The sequence below is a fragment of the Xiphias gladius genome, chromosome 13, assembly GCF_016859285.1.
Source record: "Xiphias gladius isolate SHS-SW01 ecotype Sanya breed wild chromosome 13, ASM1685928v1, whole genome shotgun sequence".
Lineage (NCBI taxonomy): Eukaryota > Metazoa > Chordata > Actinopteri > Istiophoriformes > Xiphiidae > Xiphias > Xiphias gladius.
The window spans coordinates 8,456,071-8,474,256 of NC_053412.1; the positions used below are offsets into that span (position 1 = coordinate 8,456,071).

The 18,186-nt window shown below is 41.2% G+C and overlaps 4 protein-coding genes across 13 annotated transcripts in view; 2 read left to right on the plus strand and 2 right to left on the minus strand.

Moving 5' to 3' along the window:
- Positions 1-3,817, minus strand: part of LOC120798292 (lysine-specific demethylase 6A-like) — a 29,427-nt gene extending 25,610 nt beyond the window's left edge. For both annotated transcript variants that reach the window (XM_040142489.1, XM_040142488.1), the window contains exons 1-2: positions 3,616-3,817; positions 3,415-3,478 (exon numbers count right to left, since the gene is read on the minus strand). In XM_040142489.1, the coding sequence (XP_039998423.1) occupies positions 3,415-3,478; positions 3,616-3,794 (243 nt within the window). In that variant the 5' untranslated portion in view covers positions 3,795-3,817. The remainder of the gene's footprint in view (positions 1-3,414; positions 3,479-3,615) is intronic.
- LOC120798293 (FUN14 domain-containing protein 1) lies at positions 3,233-7,885 on the plus strand. Of its 5 annotated transcripts, none has more exons than XM_040142495.1 (5): positions 3,233-3,348; positions 5,202-5,370; positions 5,686-5,761; positions 6,936-7,070; positions 7,629-7,885. In XM_040142495.1, exons 1-5 carry the CDS (start codon positions 3,339-3,341, stop codon positions 7,704-7,706), a joined length of 468 nt encoding a protein of 155 aa, XP_039998429.1. In that variant the 5' UTR covers positions 3,233-3,338; the 3' UTR covers positions 7,707-7,885. The 5 variants fall into 5 exon arrangements, with proteins under 5 accessions (XP_039998429.1, XP_039998426.1, XP_039998424.1 ...); XM_040142492.1 differs by lacking the exon at positions 3,233-3,348 and adding an exon at positions 3,735-3,820 and having other exon boundaries at positions 5,205-5,370; XM_040142490.1 differs by lacking the exon at positions 3,233-3,348 and adding an exon at positions 4,564-4,707.
- Positions 7,886-9,262: 1,377 nt separating this feature from the next.
- On the minus strand, positions 9,263-16,934 carry cenpl (centromere protein L). 3 transcript variants are annotated; one of them, XM_040142552.1, is made up of 8 exons: positions 16,827-16,934; positions 15,225-15,322; positions 13,270-13,324; positions 12,849-12,875; positions 11,824-11,998; positions 11,430-11,684; positions 10,291-10,878; positions 9,263-10,141 (listed from the first exon to the last, which is right to left on the minus strand). In XM_040142552.1, the coding sequence occupies exons 4-8, from the start codon at positions 12,866-12,868 to the stop codon at positions 10,067-10,069; spliced, it is 1,113 nt and encodes a 370-aa protein (XP_039998486.1). In that variant the 5' UTR covers positions 12,869-12,875; positions 13,270-13,324; positions 15,225-15,322; positions 16,827-16,934; the 3' UTR covers positions 9,263-10,066. The 3 variants fall into 3 exon arrangements, with proteins under 3 accessions (XP_039998486.1, XP_039998484.1, XP_039998485.1); XM_040142550.1 differs by having other exon boundaries at positions 9,264-10,141; positions 12,849-12,925; XM_040142551.1 differs by lacking the exon at positions 16,827-16,934 and adding an exon at positions 16,133-16,235 and having other exon boundaries at positions 9,264-10,141; positions 12,849-12,925.
- The window catches only part of LOC120798324 (peripheral plasma membrane protein CASK-like), a 40,829-nt gene continuing 39,267 nt past the window's right edge, over positions 16,625-18,186 (plus strand). For all 3 annotated transcript variants that reach the window (XM_040142546.1, XM_040142547.1, XM_040142548.1), the window contains exon 1: positions 16,625-16,895. In XM_040142546.1, coding sequence (XP_039998480.1) covers positions 16,831-16,895 — 65 coding nt within the window. In that variant the 5' untranslated portion in view covers positions 16,625-16,830. The remainder of the gene's footprint in view (positions 16,896-18,186) is intronic.

Genomic DNA, 18,186 nt, shown 5'->3' on the forward strand with positions numbered 1-18,186 from the left:
TGAAACAAATTGTTTGCAGTTTCATGCTACTTCTGTAGCATGGTATAAGTGAACAGACTACACTGACTAATTTACTAATCTAGCACCAAATTCATAATGTGTCTACAGTGAATAACTTCTCTGTCCTGTTTGCATGCTTATGAATTAAAACGTATGTTAGACTGCTGTATGCAAATAGTATTATTTAAATTATACTATAATCCCTGTGGGAAAAACTGTCCTCTGCAAATGACCTATCTCAGCGCAGTGCCCAGCCGGTGCCTTAGTCAAGGGCATCACAAGAGCAGTCCTAATAACTAACATGCATGTCTTTTGGCATGGCCTTCCTGACCTGGAGGAAACAGTATGCAAACGCAGGGAGAACATGCAAACTTCACCCGAAAGGGCACCAGTCAGGCCTTTGTGAAGATTTAACTCTTACGTCTTGCTGCACAATAGCCACGAAAAAATAATCACCAATAGAGATACAGTCACACCTAGATAATAACAATAAGAGAACACACAAGTTGAAAGCTTGACTTCCGTCAGGTTATTGTAAGTTCACGTCATTGCAACCTAGTTACTGGTGGTGATACAGTGACCTAGTTCTGTCAGCAATGTGGAAGCCACTGTTATCTGCATGTACACAGAGCGACAGTGAAGTGACTTGACCACTTGAAAGTGCCAAACAGGGTAGTCACTCAAAACTAATAAGCTATGAGCAGAAATTGCGTCGAACCTTTAAAATTTTTAAATGAAGAACGTGACAAAATGAGAAAGTTCATGCGAATTAAGCATTTTTAATAATTCTCAGCAGACTCAAATACAAAATATCTGACAGTGGAGTCAGACATAATTGCTTGTGAGGGCAATGCAAGTCTTCACGTAGACAGAAGTTTAGACAAGCTAAGGAAAACCTGCAGTAAGCCTTCTGTTTCTGAGACACCAACAACTAATGGTTTCTTTGCCTCTGGGGATAAACAGAAAGCAAAAATTAAATACTGTTTAATATTGTTTTTTCTACTGCTCACTATGGATCCAACATAATATTTCTCACAATACTTAAACTCTTGGTATTAAGAGTGTTCAATACCAACCCTCTCTTCTCTTTTTCAACGTAACATTTGCATTTTTCTTTCTGGGTGGAAGTTAGCTTGGAGCTGTAACAAGACATTACTTTACAACTGTTTTGTCAACATCAATTTTAGTAACGTAGTCTTTTATAGTCTTTATAATTACAGTTTTTTAGCCGCACACTGCTTAAAGAAGTTTGTAAAATTGCACTGTTACAATGTTATAATGACACTGACCAAAAAAACCCCCAAAAAAAACAAAAACAAAACAACAACAACAGTATTATGTGTTGATCAGTCACATTTGCTGACACTTGATTTGTTTAGTAGGGTAGTCAGTCTCTGCCCTGATGACTACAAAATTTCCTTCACTAGATCGGTTTGCTTGGCATTACTGTCTGTGTTAAATAAAAAGAGGTCCTAGGCATGCTGAGACTGATGTAATGTTGAAGGTCTTGGCATTCTTTTGTTTGATATGAATGTATCTTTTCATGTCCATCTTAACTACCCGACCTAGGTACGCCGCATAGGACCTGCATGTATATTATACCAAGGTATAAAAGTGCAGGAGTGCAACAGGAAAGTCTGGTAACAGACGCTAACCGTGGAACATGATCTAGCTTTGACAATGTGAAACGTTACAGCCACCATAACCACCAGTGTCATCAGCAACATATTCGTTGTGTAAGGCACAGCATAACCCTTGTCTAGGCCAAGAGTGAACAAGTTTTCTGAGTGACATGCTCCATAATATGCACCACCGACGTCAAACCAAATGTCTCAAAACAGACCTTTTTCTTTATACATCAGGGCGGATTGTTTCAAGATGCCCGGTGAGCACTTTTATGGCAGTATGACCAAACATAGCATATAAAACACTTAAAAACAACAATTAGTGTGTTAAACCATTGCATCAGTCCTGTTTAAAATAACACTAGAAAGAGAAGTAACAGATGTTGACAAACTTGCTCCACTTTTTAATCAGGAAGTATACAGTTTGATTCAAGCCTAATACATTGATTGCACTGCACGCTTTCCAGATTCCCTACCACGTATGATACACCAGTGCTGTCTGCTGCTTCTGTGCAGCTAACGCCAGATGAATACCTACACTTCCTAGGTATCCCACACCACCTAGCGAGCAGACTCGTGGATGGCCCCTCAAACCATGAGCTGTCAATAGCACCATCTTTCCTACATCATCCACTGTGGAAGATAATTTCACTAGAGAGGGACCCTGCTCTTTGTTAGCCCAGGCAGTGTGTTCAGTACAGGTAGACTGCCTGTTTAACACGTAGCTTTCTAGTCCGAGAGTACATGCAGAACCAAACACGGGTAATGAAAACTGTAAACAAAGGATCCTGACACCACCTAGGTCGGTAAGAGGAACACGCCTTTACAAACAGCCAGGATCATAGGGTAAAGTTAAGACAGCACTTTGGAAACACACAAACGATTCGGACCAATATATTCATATCAAATTGGTTTTACAGCTATCGGTGTCACTCCGCCATGTCCCGCCATCTTGGACAGGCAGCCAGCCATTAACGTTACTTGTAACGTTTGTCAACTCGTTCACATTGATTCTAAACGAAAAACGGTTTGGACACGTCTTAGAGAGTACGTCCAGTGGAGCAATGCAATGTCACGAAAACAACCTACCACACCGTGGCCAAGACCCTAGATCAATGCAATTGCCACGGCCACTAGCTAACCTTACCAAATAACGCGAAAGCTGTATTTGGTGCACCCTGGAAGAAGGCTACAACGTTAACGTTACTTTCATCAACGTCGGGACGGTCATAGCCTTTTAAGGCTACTCATGTGTTTAAGGTTAGATGTGAGAGTTTAACGCTTGCAATAAAACAATCTCCCGACGACATCAAACTTTCCTCGTTAGAGTGCAATGTTTCCAGTAATCAATGTGCTACACAAAACCGTGACGACGTTGTGTTGTTGGTGGTACAATTGCAAGTACACAGGGATACGTTGTATGGAATAGCTACCCAGCTAACAGGGAAGGGCGGTTGCCTAACCAACATTAACATACGTTAACGTTAACAAGCTAGTTAAATCGAGAGAGCCGTAGCTAGTTGGCTATCCTGGCTAGCGACACCGCGTAGCCGCAGGTGCAGGGTCGCCGTTCATCGGATGAGAGTAGCTAACTAGCAAGCTAGCTGACTGGCTAAAAGAGGGGCTGCGGCTAGCTGGCCTTGGTCTCCTTAGCGAGTGGGCCACTTGCATTCAGACTGACTTGTTACTTGGAGAGCAAATTTACTGCCATGCATGCTAGGAGGTTAGTGTAAGTCCCTTGGATCAGGGTGCTGCTTGGTAGTAAAATACATCCAGTTAGTTTTGCTACCTTCATCAACAGGGCCTTCGTTCTGGCGCCATCTTCATGAAGCTTCTGAAATCCAAACAGTGAGCTGCAAACAAGAAGACAACATAGGCGGTTCAGTATCACTTGCAGAGCGGCTCAGAGACATTTTCGATACACGAGAAACGAAAACAATCAATTTTCGAACTGCGCGTTTATGTGAGTGCACGGGGTTACTTTTCCGACCTGTCGATCCCGACCAAACTGTCCCTCTCCTGGGCTGTCAGTGTCGGAAAGTCCTCCTCTGTTTCACTCGCTTTTCCTGCCGCCATTTTCTTTTCCTCATCACCACTAGAAGAAGCCGACCCGAGACTCCGAGCAGCAGCGCAGGCAGCAAAGGCGAGAGACACACCGCACGATTGCATGGAAAATCGCGACGCGGGGACAAACGGTTGGCTCCGCCGAATCAAAGAAGAAAAACTGAAGTAAACAAAATGATCAAAAACTTTTTCTCAGGATGAAAAGATGCGATTCGATATAGTAAATCCTTTAGGGGGGACAGAAGCGCTCTCCGGGTGGCTCCTCAAACGTCACATCTTTCATCACAAAGTGATCTTGTGCCGCTATTTAAAAGAGAATAACTGAGTACAATATCCAAGATGTGAGTATTTGACAATAAAATGCGTTTCGGCCGCGAAGATAAAGTTGTTATAATTGTGTCACCTAAGCGAACCCACGCGCCGCTGTAGCCACGCCCTCTCCTCCCTCTCCAGCCAATAGGAGCGCCCGTATCCTACCATATGACTTCCCCGCTATATCATTCTTTTATCTTAAATATTCATATTCTCCGTACAAACCACTCATCTAATATATCGAGATTATTCTGGAAGCATGTTCAAAACTGTTCACATCCTCAACGTGTCCATCACCCGTGTGCATTAAAGTGCAAGAGCTTTGTTTCCCTGACGAATGCAATAATCTCCATATGATAAAATGTCATCTCGTATTCAGTGATTTGTATCGACACTTGATTGTCAGTTGTTTTCCCTTACATGCTGGTGAAACGGTGACTGCAATGCATCATTCGTTCCGAGCCACGCAGCTTCTGTTCGCGCTTTCCAGAGTGCCCTCATAATTTTCTGACATCTTCCTCGTACGGAGAAAAAGTTGCAGCAATTTTTGTGGTAAAGTTGCTAAATTGCCGAGCCCAATCAAGCGACATCAGAGCATTTTCAACTGACGTGGCAAAGCATCATAATGTGGGTGTGGTTTAGTATTGTCAACATTCTGGTGACATAACTGGTTTCTTCAAAATGGCGACGGTGGACCACAGAGAAGGTTAGTGATTTTGTTTGTTAAAGATACCGGCGTTAATACCCACATTGATCTTGGAATTCATAACCTTTTCCAACGGCGGTAATGAAATTGGGATACGGTCTTGACCTCGATTCTTATAACAGTCCGAAAAGGCAATATCGATGTGCATGATATTGAATTGGTAGCCATTTGACGCTAGCCAGCTAATATTAGCTTCACGAGCCAGTTACATAGAATGAAAAAAGGCAGCCCTCGGAGCCTGTAGTAGCTGAACTGCCCTTACAGATTTGAAGGTTCACATTTACGTTTTGGGTTTGGACAGCCACATATAGGATGCTGTCAATAACTGGGTCATTTGAAATACGTTTATAAAGTAAACGAGGTGAAGTAAGGTGAGATGTAGTGCCATTTAGTGTGTATATACAGCCCTTATTCTCCCTTACTCGGAAAGCCTGGTGGTAGTGTATCTTAAGTATTTTCTTTGTTAACTTTACCTTTTTATCCTTGTCTCATAGCAGGTCAGGACGACCCAGAGAGTGAGGATGAGGTTTATGAAGTTGTTGACCTGACAGAATATGCCCGGAGGCACCAGTGGTGGAGCAGGGTGTTTGGGAACAATTCAGGTCCGATTGCTGAGAAATATTCCGTGGCCACTCAGCTAATGATGGGAGGGGTGACTGGATGGTAAGGGCTGGGGATCTATCTGCTCACGGGGTCGCATCTGGATCAACTGTTGCTATAACACTATATTTTGGGAAAAGAACATTAGCTCAACTTGACTGAAGGAATTCAGTAATGTGGTAGAAACTATCAATAGCAGAAAATACTGCTAGCAAGGCAGTTAATGCCCAATGCAAAAACATGACTGAGTACACATGATGTGTCATTAAGTGATTATATTTAAGTACTGTCATTCAGCAACTGTCTGCACTGTTCAATGTAAGTCCACTTTATATTGTTTTTACAATTTCACTGCTCCCTTCTTCTCAACACATACAGGTGTGCTGGTTACCTCTTCCAGAGAGTTGGGAAAATAGCTGCTACCGCTGTCGGTGGAGGTTTCCTTCTTTTACAGGCAAGACTACCATTACAAAAAGTTAATCAGTAATTGAATATTTACTACATCAACGTTGTCTCTCAGTGATAGAAGAAAAGTGCATCCTTTGTAAGATTCCTATTTTGCCTACTTCATTGACAACTGAAGATGTCAGCTGCACGGCCTGATGCTCAGCTGATGTCTTCACTGCAGCAGAAAGACCAGTGTTGTGTGTCTGCTGGCTCTGGATGGATGCAGGCCATGGATTCTAATGGGGTGCTGCAATGCTACTAGTGTCTCATTTTGCCCCTTAAAATTTCCTTGTAACACAAATATGTTACACCAGAGCCAGTTGATTTGATCCACAAGCTGATTACGACACAAATAAGTTGTCAAGATGTGGGTCGTGGGCATTCTTAAAATGTGCCTTGAATACATAACCCTGCATCTCTCTGTATTTTTATTATTGTTATTTTAGCAAGGCTTCAGGTGTGGAACGAAGACAGATTTTTTTGTACCCAAAAAAGAAATGATTACCTAATTTATAAACTCAAGAGCCCTACAGTTCACTTATTGTCAGGCCGAGATGAGAATTTATGTTGGTTCTTTCTCAGTCATTTTCATCAAGGTCAGGAAAAATATCTTCCTGAACTAAATATTCCTTGAATACTTATTTATATATTTTGACAATGGCTCATCTTCTTAAATCCAAAAACATATTTGACCTGGAACAAATCACCAGTTATTACTCAAAGAAGACCATAACATTTCAAAGTTATAATTCGCATACAGACTCATCTGCGTCCTTTAATGAAATTTGAATGCTTTTTTTTTGATTACGTAAAGGGAATTTTTTTTGCAGATAAGCCTAGAGGGTCTCAATAAAACACACATTATGTATCACTAGAACATATCAAAACGGCCATATGGTGACGCAATACAGCACAGAAAAATTCCGTAGATAAGACCAAACAAGGGCTCAGTAGCCAAGTGGAGTGCAATTAAACATGATTTATCGGTGCAGACATACTGTATTATGTCAGCATAAAATGTCATGTCAAATGGCAATTTCCAACCAAATATTTCTAAAAAGGTATATTGTGATTCTAATAGGAAAGCTGAGTTGAAAACAAATGCAGTACAAAATAAAGGATCATTAAATATATCCACACTATTGGTGCAGAATGACATCTGACTATGACTTTTTCCACAGATCGCCAATCACAGTGGCTATGTGCAGGTAGATTGGAAGAAGGTGGAAAAGGACGTGAACAAAGCAAAGAAGCACTTGAAGAAGAAAGCAAACAAAGCAGCACCTGAAATAAACACATTCATTGAGGAGGTAAAGGTACCTGTAACAAAGCTTGCTTTTTCTTTCACGCTTTTGCTTATTTTTAATTGACTGTTGCTAAAACTAAATCAAACATTTATTTTTGCCAACTACAAAAAAGCACCAAGCCCCACACCTAACATCCTTCAGACATGAAATTAATTAGGAAGAAATGTATGTCTTTTTCTTTGATGTCCTGGTTGTGGTTGGGGAAGTTTAGTTCATCTGCAAAGCAGCGATGCCCTCTAGTGTGCTGTTAGCCATACTACACTCACTAACTGTGACACAGCAGGCTTAAGAGAGCTAGTAGATGTATTTATATATAAATATTGACACCAGTAAGGATGTTTGGTGGTGTATCCATTCTCAATGTATATAAATCTTTAGGTTAAGGTCCGTTGAGGGTTTTAATATGTGGTATTTCCCTTTTAAAGTTTCTTTTAATCCTGATTATTTTCCTTGCTATATTTCCGGCATCACTCAACTGGTTAAAACCTGTTCATCGGTTAATCAATATGTTAATCGTAAGCTCTTATCGACTCGTTCTGTTTTGTTTTTTTTCTCTCTCCTACGCAGGCCACAGACTTTATAAAGAGGAACATCGTCCTGTCCAGTGGATTCGTTGGCGGCTTCTTTCTAGGTTTGGCCTCCTGAAGCTGCTGCACACGCCGCAGTCTCCTCTTACTGTGAATCACATCACTACATAGGTCACTTATCGCTCCATTGTTTACCTCTCGGCCCCATGTGTCCACTGCTTTATCTTTTAATGAACTAAACGGGGGGTTATAATGAACATTAAAGCATGAACTGTTGTGGCAGTGATATTAACTGTATTCCACTTTGAAATCAATCCTAACCGAATTATTTCCTGTGAGGTGGTGCTGGTCAAGGACACATTCCTAAGTGTGTACGAGGGGGTCAGTAGGGAGTTGGGGTTCTTGGATTGTACTGTGAAGACTTTAGCCAGGGTGCTAAATATGTCAAGCTGCCACAAATTAGCACAGATATGTCACGATTGTCCATTCCCTCATGCATTTGCCTGGTGATTGCTGTTCTCATATTGTTCCAGGTCGGCATGTGTGGGTGGCGCCATTGTAAATATATAGCCGACCCCTTTTCAGAACTGTAAAAATTATATAAACAACATGGAAGACAGCAGAGTAAGAAGTTAACTCCATCCCCCAGTCTTGTGCTTAAAGGTATTTTTTACGTAACTGTGACGTTTGGCGAGTTTATGTGCCATTTAAGCATGTAAGCAAACACAATTCTGTTTTAAAGTTTGTCACACTGGCTGGGGGTTTAAGCAAAGGCTTTTTTTTCTTCACTCTGAGCAGGAGTTCTTATTGTTCTTACTATGTACATAAATCCCAACTTAATGATAAATCTGTTATTATTCTCTACATCAAATTGCCTACACAGTATTAAATACAGATTCTATATTCCCATAATCCTCATCTCCACAATACCTTTTAATGACAGGATGAGCATCTGCTGTGCCCTACCACCATCACAAGCTAGACACTAAAAGAGACACAGGTCCTGTCATTAAAGAGAATAATGGAGCGGCAATTGCGACTCTTACACCCTCGCTATTGTCACTGTGCATTTAGTAGTGTTGGTGTAGCAAACGCGCAACAGCGATGCTGCTGAGTTGTGTATCATCACGTAATTATCCAGAAGGAACTCCACACATAAGGGGCTAGCTAAGTTTATCACAAGTTGCTTATTTTATTTTTTGCCTCTTTTTCCAGTGCAATATACAGTAACTTTTCAGAGCTAGTTATGTCTCCAACTAGCATTTTGTATGCTCATATTCCCTCATTGTTTCTATTTATTGTTATTTTGATAACTTTGAGCTGTACGAATTTCGTTGGATGTCTCTTTTGAAATAAAGTTGCCTGATTTTGTTTTGAGTAACATAAAATAAAGACTGAATGTTTTTCTGGAGTTGTCAGAATAAAAGAATGATTTGAGTTTTTGGGAGGTGAGGGACTAACAAGGGTGGGAAATCATATTGCTTCAAGTTGATTATGTCCTTTTTGGGGGGGGGTGGGATTCTCAATAAAAAAAAAAAAGAAATGGGGTACTTAATGAATTAAAACAACCACTATGTAACAAAAATAAAAGGAAAAAGACTAAAATATATGGTATTCTGTATTAAAAAAAACCTACCCCCTTTCTAAGGAAAATCTTAATGTTCTGTCTGACCAGTTAACCACTGGAATAGGATAGATACAATGACGTAATAAAATCGATTCACAGACACAAACATACTTAGTATACATACTATAGGTACTGCAGTATTTTTGCTACTATAGGAATAGCAGCAATTAGTGGGATTTTGCACTCAAAGGACCGTAACTTTGGAAAATATCCACTTTAATCGGTCAACCCGGACTGTTGGAGCCTCATACTAACTTCAGATAAACTTTCGAATACATCTTTGTACAAAACGACTGTGTGGCTCTCAATGGCCAGCTGGGCACCTGACAAGATTTAAAAAATCGGAACCTATCCTGAACCAATAGAGTCAGGCTGTTAATCATCACATTGTCCTTTTTTGCTTTTATTTACAACTATAAATGACTAAATTATGTAAGCAACAACATTAATATATACAGTATAGTATTTACAAGAATGGGTGGAACCTAAGAATGTTTGCCAGCACAGCAGGCAAAGTAGACAACATGGTAAACTCGTAACACAAGGACATTTTCCTCAATACATAATAGTTATTATGGCCACAAGATTACCTGTATTTAATTGCTGTTTAGGTTTTGGATAATGACAGGAAAGTATAGCCAGAATAGGAATCTGTGGTTTCTTTCATTAGAGATAATATTGTGAAAAATGTGTTTCCATTTCATGTTGTGAAAAAAAGGTTTACTTTAATTTAAAAAAAAAAAAAGTAGCATAGTTTTAAAAAAAAGGACTGTAATATAGAGCTGCATGTCCAGTCTTTCCAGGCAGTAACTGTTTTTCAATTGAATGCTGCTATTGCAAGTCTTTATTCTTCAGATGGGCATTTTGAGGAGGGCACACTCTGTCAGTAGTGTCAGGGTGGTGATCATGTATCTGCTGTTGGAGATCTGAAAGGAAAGGAAAAAAAATATTAGTACACTTACATCACTTAGAGTATCTTCCTCTGTGTGTGTGTGTATGTGTGTTAAAAACACTATGAAAACAAAAGTATCTCGTGAAAAACTTTATGAGAACAGCTGTTTCTGTCAGATGGTACCTTGATCTTGCCGCTGTACTTGGCTGAACCCAGTGCTGTGGAGACCTGCTTCAGACTTCCTGCTGAGAGATCCAGCCTGAAGTGTCTGTAGAAGTGGCTCTTCAGCCCCTGCATGAACCTCATCACGTCCTTAATATCAATACTACTCCCCTTCTCCACCTCCTCCCCTTCCCCTTCCTCATTCTCCTCCTGTGGATCCTTTCTCACACTGCTCCACAGCTCCCAGGCGTCTTGGGGGTTTACTGTGTAGGTGATCTGCAGTGGTGGCACAACTGGAAGAGTCCAAATCATTTTCAGGTGCTGGATGTTGGATTCACTGTGGCAGTTAGTCCATAATGCCACCAGCCATTGTAGGCTGGTATGGCTGATTTCCAGGGGCCCAAAGCAACAGTCAAATGTCTGCTGGAACCACGAATGGACCAAAGTAGTGAGAACGTCGGACCCACTGCTGCCGAAGAGCGGCAGGCAGATGAAGTCTTTCGGGAGTGAGTGCAGGTAATCGGGGTTGCCGTTGATGCAGGTCAGCCAGCCGCTCCATACTGACCTCTGGGGGTCGTCCTGCCTACTAAACAAAGGCTTCGAATGGATCTGTGGCGGGGAAGAGAACAGTTGCAAAAAAAATATGCAGTTTCAGTCTCACACAGAGAACACAAGGCATACTCAAGATACAAAATGCACTGCAATACAATTTAAGTCCTTTTTTAAAATTATTATTATGAGAAGGGGAAGATTTAGGACTTGCCCATTACCATTCTCTTTGTTTTTGAGTGATATATATATATATATAGCCTGCTTCTGCTAAGCAATACTTTTTTTTTCATTTATATCTGAATGAAGGGATCACAAACATTTTTTAAATAAATTCTAAATAATCAAGGGCTTTTTCAGTATGTTTAAGCTGGGTAAACAGAACACTGCAGGTAGTTTCAATTAAAAGTACCGTTAAGATTCGAATATTTGACATTGATTGAGCTCCAGATCTTGAAGCGCTGCATCAATCATCAATCCATCTTTGCACTGCATATCTACATGGTCAAGACTGGCTTAGAATTCAAAAAAAAGAAAAATAATTTTCATATGACACAAAGTAACACTATCAGCCTGAAAGCTTTGCTGCTTCCACAGAATCCTGTGCTTACCTGTATGAGGATGGTCTCAGCATCGTCATCGGTCTCGGTCATTCCCTGCACCACAGAGAAGGACACTCTGAAGCTGCTCTGTGATCCTTCCACTTCCACTGCCAGACCTTGCTGCTTCTCTGCAGCAATAAATGCTGAGAGCTGCCTGGAGTAGCTCTTCAGCTGGGTATGACTGAACTGATACAGAGGAGTAACGTACGACAGCTTCCACTCCGTTTTCAACAGCAAGGCCAGCTGCTCTGAATTCACCTTCTCCTGTGCCAAGGAAAGACAGAGAAGATGACAATTACGCGTTCCTCTCTCTCCAGAAATGAAAATGTAGCTGTTTGTTATGCTAGTTTAATGGAGCAAAAACCGATAAAAACATGGACAACGGTGGCTTGCATTGACTCACGTTGATATTGTGTGACCTTTTAGCTCTTCTGCTGGCGTTGAGTCTCCGAGCTGTAAACGCTGGAGTTAAGCCGAGCCGTGAACCGGCACCTAAGCAGCTGCGGTACGACTGCCTGTAGCTCTTGCTTTTGCTCCTCCTCTGAACTACAACACTGTTGAGGGGAGTCCTCACCACACTGAAAAATCACACACAGACCACCATCACATTCGTTTCTTCTGGTGTTCACTGTACCAGTTAGTAACCCAGGTAGCCATTACATTGCTTTTTGTAGAACCCGAAGCCAAACTGTGGTAGAGCTAGTGTTGAAAATACCCTCCGTGTACGTAAAATGAAATTTCACACTTATATAACCACCTGTCAATACCAAATGGGTTCAATCGTTCATACTCAAAAGATAGATTTTGGGTGAAGTATTACTTAAAGATCAGTTGGATAAAAACTTTGCTAACTGGCTACTGCTTTGTTATGTTCCAATAACTATATAGCAAAGAGAGACCACTGTCCGGATACTATACGTGAACTCCTTTCCCGTTTCAAAGGTATCATAATGTGAAACTTAATAAGAAACGTAAAATAACATAATGCTTCTCTTTGACAGAAAAATTTAACATGAAACACTTCGCGTATCGGTTTTGGCTTCCGTTCCTTTGTTTTATTTTGGAGGAAGACTACTGAGAGAAAAAGAGAAGAAACATAAAAATGTGAAATTTCGATTTAATACAGTGCTCCATTTGGTACAGGATGTTTGCCAAATAGAAGAGTTGAAGCCAACGATTCGTAAAATGTTTTATATAGTAATTTACCAGATAAGAAGAATTGACGAAAGTCTAAGTAACAAAAAACTCCTCGATTACTGAATGTTATTTGGTGCGTCAGTCTCCCCATAAGGGCGACGGCGGAAAGTGTCGGGGCTAGAGGAGTCGTAATACATTGTCGACCAAATTATGCCGTTTTTGTTTTCGCGAAGGCAAAAATTCTGTAGAAAAAAAGTGTGTTTTTCTATTATGAAATACATAGACTTTTACCTGTTATGATGTCGTTCCATGTCTGGCCTACCGAATGAAACCGGAAACAAATTTGAACATCGCGCTTTCCCAGGAGTCTGCGCGGTTAGAATTAGCCAATCACATCAATCCAAACAGGAAGTGGACTTTGTATTCTTTTATATATTTATTTTTCACAGTAAAGCAAATATAAAAATGTGTTAATATACAAACTTTAATAAAGGGGACGTGAAAAGAGAGAAATAAAAGGCGAGAGAAGGGTAGGAATATGCACAAAAAATTTAAAACACTATTAAAGTAGTGATCATGGAAAGGAAAATCTGATTTTATACCAAATAATCTCATAGTTATGCTATTATCAATCATATACAACGTTCATGAAACCAACAACACACCACTAATTTGAACATGGTTAAATAAATGAAATACTATTTGTTTGTACCTGAGTAGCTATCAGTCCAAGCCTTCTTTCTTTTTGTTTCTTTGTGGCTGCAATTCTGCAAAAATTCAGCAGATGAAATGTCTCACTTTTCTGTTCTGAACTTTGCCGCTCCTTTTTTGTTTGTGTTTTCTTGGGATGTGCCCAGTTATCAACTACTTCAGAATATAATCATCATTATTATAGAATATAAAATGAGGAATTTTATTCTACAGTGTTATACAGTTGATATAGGTTTATAAGCAATAACTGGACAGCCTGGAAGGACAGCAAATGTTCTACAGCCAAACAGCAAATCAAAAAGATTAAAAAGACTAAACCATTAGGACTGATGCATATAGCTTTAGAGGGGAAGGGAAGGGAAGAGGAAATGAAGGAAGGGAGGGCCTATAAATTTACATTCATAAAATGTGCAGATACATATGTGTGTGTGTGTGTGTGTGTGTATACTTGTATTACTCACATTATTGGAATTCACTTTCCATTTGGGAAGAACAAGCTTATTCCCAACAAAACATGACATTTGTGGTTTTCCATTAAGGCTTCAGGTTAAGGTTAGGGAAATGGGTGTAGTTAGGTGTATAGTGGTTAGGGTTAAATTTGAGTCTCTGGGGAATTCGTGTAATTCAATGAAACATCCTCCCAAGAAAATAAAACGTGTGTGTATTTGTATTGGTGTGTGCGCATGTTTCACTAGCTGCCAGTTTCCCATGCGACCGCCAAACCGGTTCCCCTCCCTGTTACCATGGAAACTGTGCTCTTTTTCATTTTTTTTTCTCACGGTGTATGGTGTCTCCCTACTTTTTTTCTATTCTTCTTTTCTTTCTCTCCTTCTTACCCTATACTAACCGCACTTATGTTTCTCTATAGTTTTGGTTCTAGTCTTCCATTTTCCCTTGCCCTCTATTTGTGTGAGCTTGTGTGTATGTATACGTGTGTGCGTTTCTACGTTTCGCAAGTGCCTATGTATTGAATGGAGGGCTGCTCAATAGCACACACACTGCCATACATACAGTATGATGACCACATCAACAGCCAATCGCATTAGTGGTAGCTGCTGGTGGGCTTCAACCAATGGGGGAAGCTCGCAGGTGATGTGTGAGCAGAAGGGATGCAGCGCCATGGAAACTGCAGAGGGTGCCATTAGAGAACAGCACACTCTAGTGGCACCAGATGTCTTTGTTTATCACCATCTGCATGGCTGAATTTAACTTAATGCTTGAGAGAACATTTGTTGCTTTTTGGTGCTTATGTCTTCCAGGTCAAACTTTTGTTTTTGGGAACTAATCTTTTTTGTTAAATACTTTGTTTTGTCTCTTGGCATTGGAGGAACACCTGGCTGATTTGTCCTTAGCATTCAATATTACTGCAATAAGTTTGTTTGAGTTTGTTTTAACCTGGGATATTGGATGAGACTGGTGGGATTTTAGATAAAGGACATTTTACACTGATAGGTCAAACAACATATACTTGAAATTATTATTTAGGTTTCCATTCAATCATAATCTTAACATTTTAGTTTTATTTCACTAAAATCAATACATTTTTTAAAATCAGACCTTTTTTTTTTTTTTGTAAATTATATTTCGTAGTATAAGTCTGTAGGTAGTGGAAAGGTTTCATTCCCCAAATACACAGGCAAATAGTTATTGGCATGGCCATACTTTAAGAAATTATACTTAGTGAGAATTGTATATTAGGTGAATTGCTGAATTATGTGGAGCGTGCTTACAGAGAATTGTTTTATCATTTGCAACAAAGAGGGTAAAAAGTGAGACCACTGTGCCATTATAACATGATGGTATTACTGTTTATATTTTCTGCCCTGATCTAAAAATATAAATCAGACGTTCACTGTGATTCCTTTCAGTTTATCTCATGTGATATTGAAATATACTCTGCTACATTAGAGGGTGTTCAAAATGGAGAAGTGGGAGGTGTATGGTTCCTTTCATCACCTCTAGGGGGCATCACCAACGCATCTCTGGGTTTATCCTCCCACACCTGAGGAAATTCCACCTGGTTCCCCGCACCTGCATCACAGGAACCGCTGCACCTGCAGATAGATTACATGGAAGTAAATCAACTTATTCGTAACATTACTGCACAATAACCGCCTCCAACACGTTTTCTCAGGAGCATTTTGCCAAAATGTTACCCAATACCCAGAGGAGAAAAGGGCTTTAGATTTGCTAGGTAGTCATTTAAAATTCCAGTGGTTAGAATTGAACGTCATAATAAACACATCTGCATCACTATCCAATTGTCAGCGTCAAATTAATGAAATAATATGGACACTAAGCTGCCCCTCATTTTGCCGCGGAACCTCCCTAACGACCCATGGGAATTTGGGAATCACTGAAAATTGCAGTCTTCCATATTTGTATTATGTGTGAGAAAATGCACCTGTTTATTCGTATGGCTTGCAGGCAGTAGACGGGAAATAAATGATAACTGACAGGGGAGATACTTTTGAGAGGAATACCGTAGACTGCATGTTAAAAGGATGGGGATAAGAAGGGGAAAGGCTGACGTAAGGTGATGGGGCTTGGATGGCAGACGCTTGCGCGGGATACGCTGGATGCAACCGTTGGAGGAGATTAGGAAACTGCGCCTAATTCGGAGCTCCTTCGAACGCCATTTTGGCTCGGGCGCCTCTGAAATACGAATCTGGGCCATACTCTCCCGGGCCATTTCGGCTCTGGTCGGACCAGTTTCTTGGACGATAGAGGGAGGGGCCTGGCATTTCTGGAAGTCGGAGGAACAGCCAGTCAAAGCCAGCCAGCATCTGAGCCAGCACACGAACTGGAACAACGGTGGACGAGGAGTGGGCTGCGTTGGGATATGATATAATTTCAGTATTCACCAGCATAGACGGTGTATGCAGCAGAGCAGTCGTCGACATGAACGTGAAGGTTTTCCATTTGGGCTCGGGAAGCTGAAGCATACTGCAGCCCGGTCACATTACGTTTTCGGTGGGATAAGCCATCACACTGGGTGTGCTCGGCGCAATAACGGGGCGAGCCAACCGGTTATTCCATCGACAGCTAGCTCATATTAACCCAGCTAGCCAACCATTTTCGAGAGCCCCGTTAGCTTGCGGTGAAGAGAGCATCTTGGTCGGTGCGGGAAGTGTCCGTGGATGCCGCTGAGGGAGTCTTGTACCTGGCAGTAAGACAGCAGTAAGACACAAAGCCGAGGCATGCAAAGAGGGGTGTATTTCTGCAAACGAGTGAGGAAATCTCCACGCCCTGGGGTCTGGTCTGTGGTTACTATTTAGCTAGCTCGCTGGCTAGCCAGCCAGCCTACCAGGAGAGTAGCTCAGGAGAAGGTGGGGCCGCCGAGTTGACAGGCTTGGACGCCAGCTAATGTGGCTAGCCGGCTAACTTGGACTCTTTGAGTGGACGCTGGTTTTCCTGACACTGACATTGGGGGGTGGAAATTACCAGCAGTGTGCAGTCTGTCGCAACAGCAACTCATTTCAGAAAGAAAATACGTTGTCATTGAATCCTCCAAAACCCGTGTGGGTGGGATATCTTGTGGAGAGCATCCTCGTTTACCTGTATGACCATGGCGGACGACGACGTGCTGTTCGAGGATGTCTACGAGCTGTGCGAGGTGATTGGAAAGTAAGTACTGTCGTTGCTATGCCCACTTTCTTTGTTTTTTTTGGTTTTTGAGTATTTGGGGTGTTTTTAACATTATCCTCTGCTTTTCCACACACAAGCACACCTGCAGGGGCCGTGCTTAATTTGTCTGGGTGCTGCTCTTGTTTGTAGGCCCGCTGGTTTGTCAGAGGGAAAGTTCAGTGGGCGGGCGAGGTGAATTCGCTCTTCAAAGTACAGTGCAATTTAACTTAATATGGGGTTTAATAGCAAACACAAAATTGTATAATATATCAAGTGTCACAGACTGTGCCTGACACCATGACCTCCATGCAGGAAAGTGGATGTGTAAGACTTGAGTAGGAACGTTTCTCAGACATAAACTTATTTGATTACAGGTTCAATATGTGGAGTAGTATAGGTCTTGGTGTCCTTCTACCTTGTTTAAAATATACCGTGTGGTTGAAAAGTGCAAGGTTTAACAATATGTCTACACCAATGCCATTTATTACAGCTGGTGAAGAAATGAATTCTCAGTTTTAGCCGACAGACTGTTTGCCTGGGTTTGAAACAGGAGACATGTGGAAGAATCATCTGGATGCACATCTACAATGGATTTTCCTTTTTGACAGTAGCCACACCTGCATATAGTTAGAGGCAGATTGGCTGGCAGGTCAAACACTCAATGAAGGTGTCAGAAGGCATAGCGTCTTCTTCTTCTTCTTTTTTTTTTTTTTAAGATACAATAGTAAAGTGTTTATGTTTTCATAGACATCACGAGACTGACAGAGGCACATTTTAAACCATGGCTTTTAAACCAAAGGTTCAAGGTGCCATGGAAACAGCATGCACGTGGCCCCACTTCTCCTGGAAGTGCGGCAGGAAGACTGACAGGCCCATCACAGTCCTGGGCTACCAGTCAGTCCCCTCCCCCCTGCAAGCTTCATTCACTGGAGGTCTGAGGGTCCATTAAGTTTGTTGTAGGGGAAAGAGGCACACTCTCTCCAGAGCCTCAGGCCCTGTTCTTTATCCTGAGACTTCCTGTTGCCTTGGTTACTAATTGATGGTTGGTCCAGGGCCACTACCTTGGTGTTCCAGTAACAGATACATGGAGTCACTGGCAAGAGTTGGTGCAGTTATTTGAGAGTACAAATTAGCCAAGGTGGTAAATACAGGAAAGTGGAAATATTTTCTTTGGCTCCACTGGCCACTGTGAATAATCTATGAAAAAGTGTGTTTCCCCATCATAATTTATTTTGCTTGATCCCAGGCCAAGATCAAACAATATATAACTTTTTTGATAGTTTTATCCATC

Bases quoted from the DNA above. Each gene is read 5' to 3' on its own strand.
- LOC120798293 (XM_040142492.1), top strand. From the start codon at position 3,793: ATGGAAAATCGCGACGCGGGGACAAACG. The intron at 5,371-5,685 runs GTAAGGGCTGGG...CAACACATACAG, and splicing joins ATGGGAGGGGTGACTGGATG to GTGTGCTGGTTACCTCTTCC. The intron at 5,762-6,935 runs GCAAGACTACCA...CTTTTTCCACAG, and splicing joins GAGGTTTCCTTCTTTTACAG to ATCGCCAATCACAGTGGCTA.
- cenpl (XM_040142552.1), bottom strand. From the start codon at position 12,868: ATGGAACGACATCATAACAG. The intron at 11,999-12,848 runs GTAAAAGTCTAT...GTGATTTTTCAG, and splicing joins ATGGAACGACATCATAACAG to TGTGGTGAGGACTCCCCTCA. The intron at 10,142-10,290 runs GTACCATCTGAC...CTTTCCTTTCAG, and splicing joins AGTACAGCGGCAAGATCAAG to ATCTCCAACAGCAGATACAT.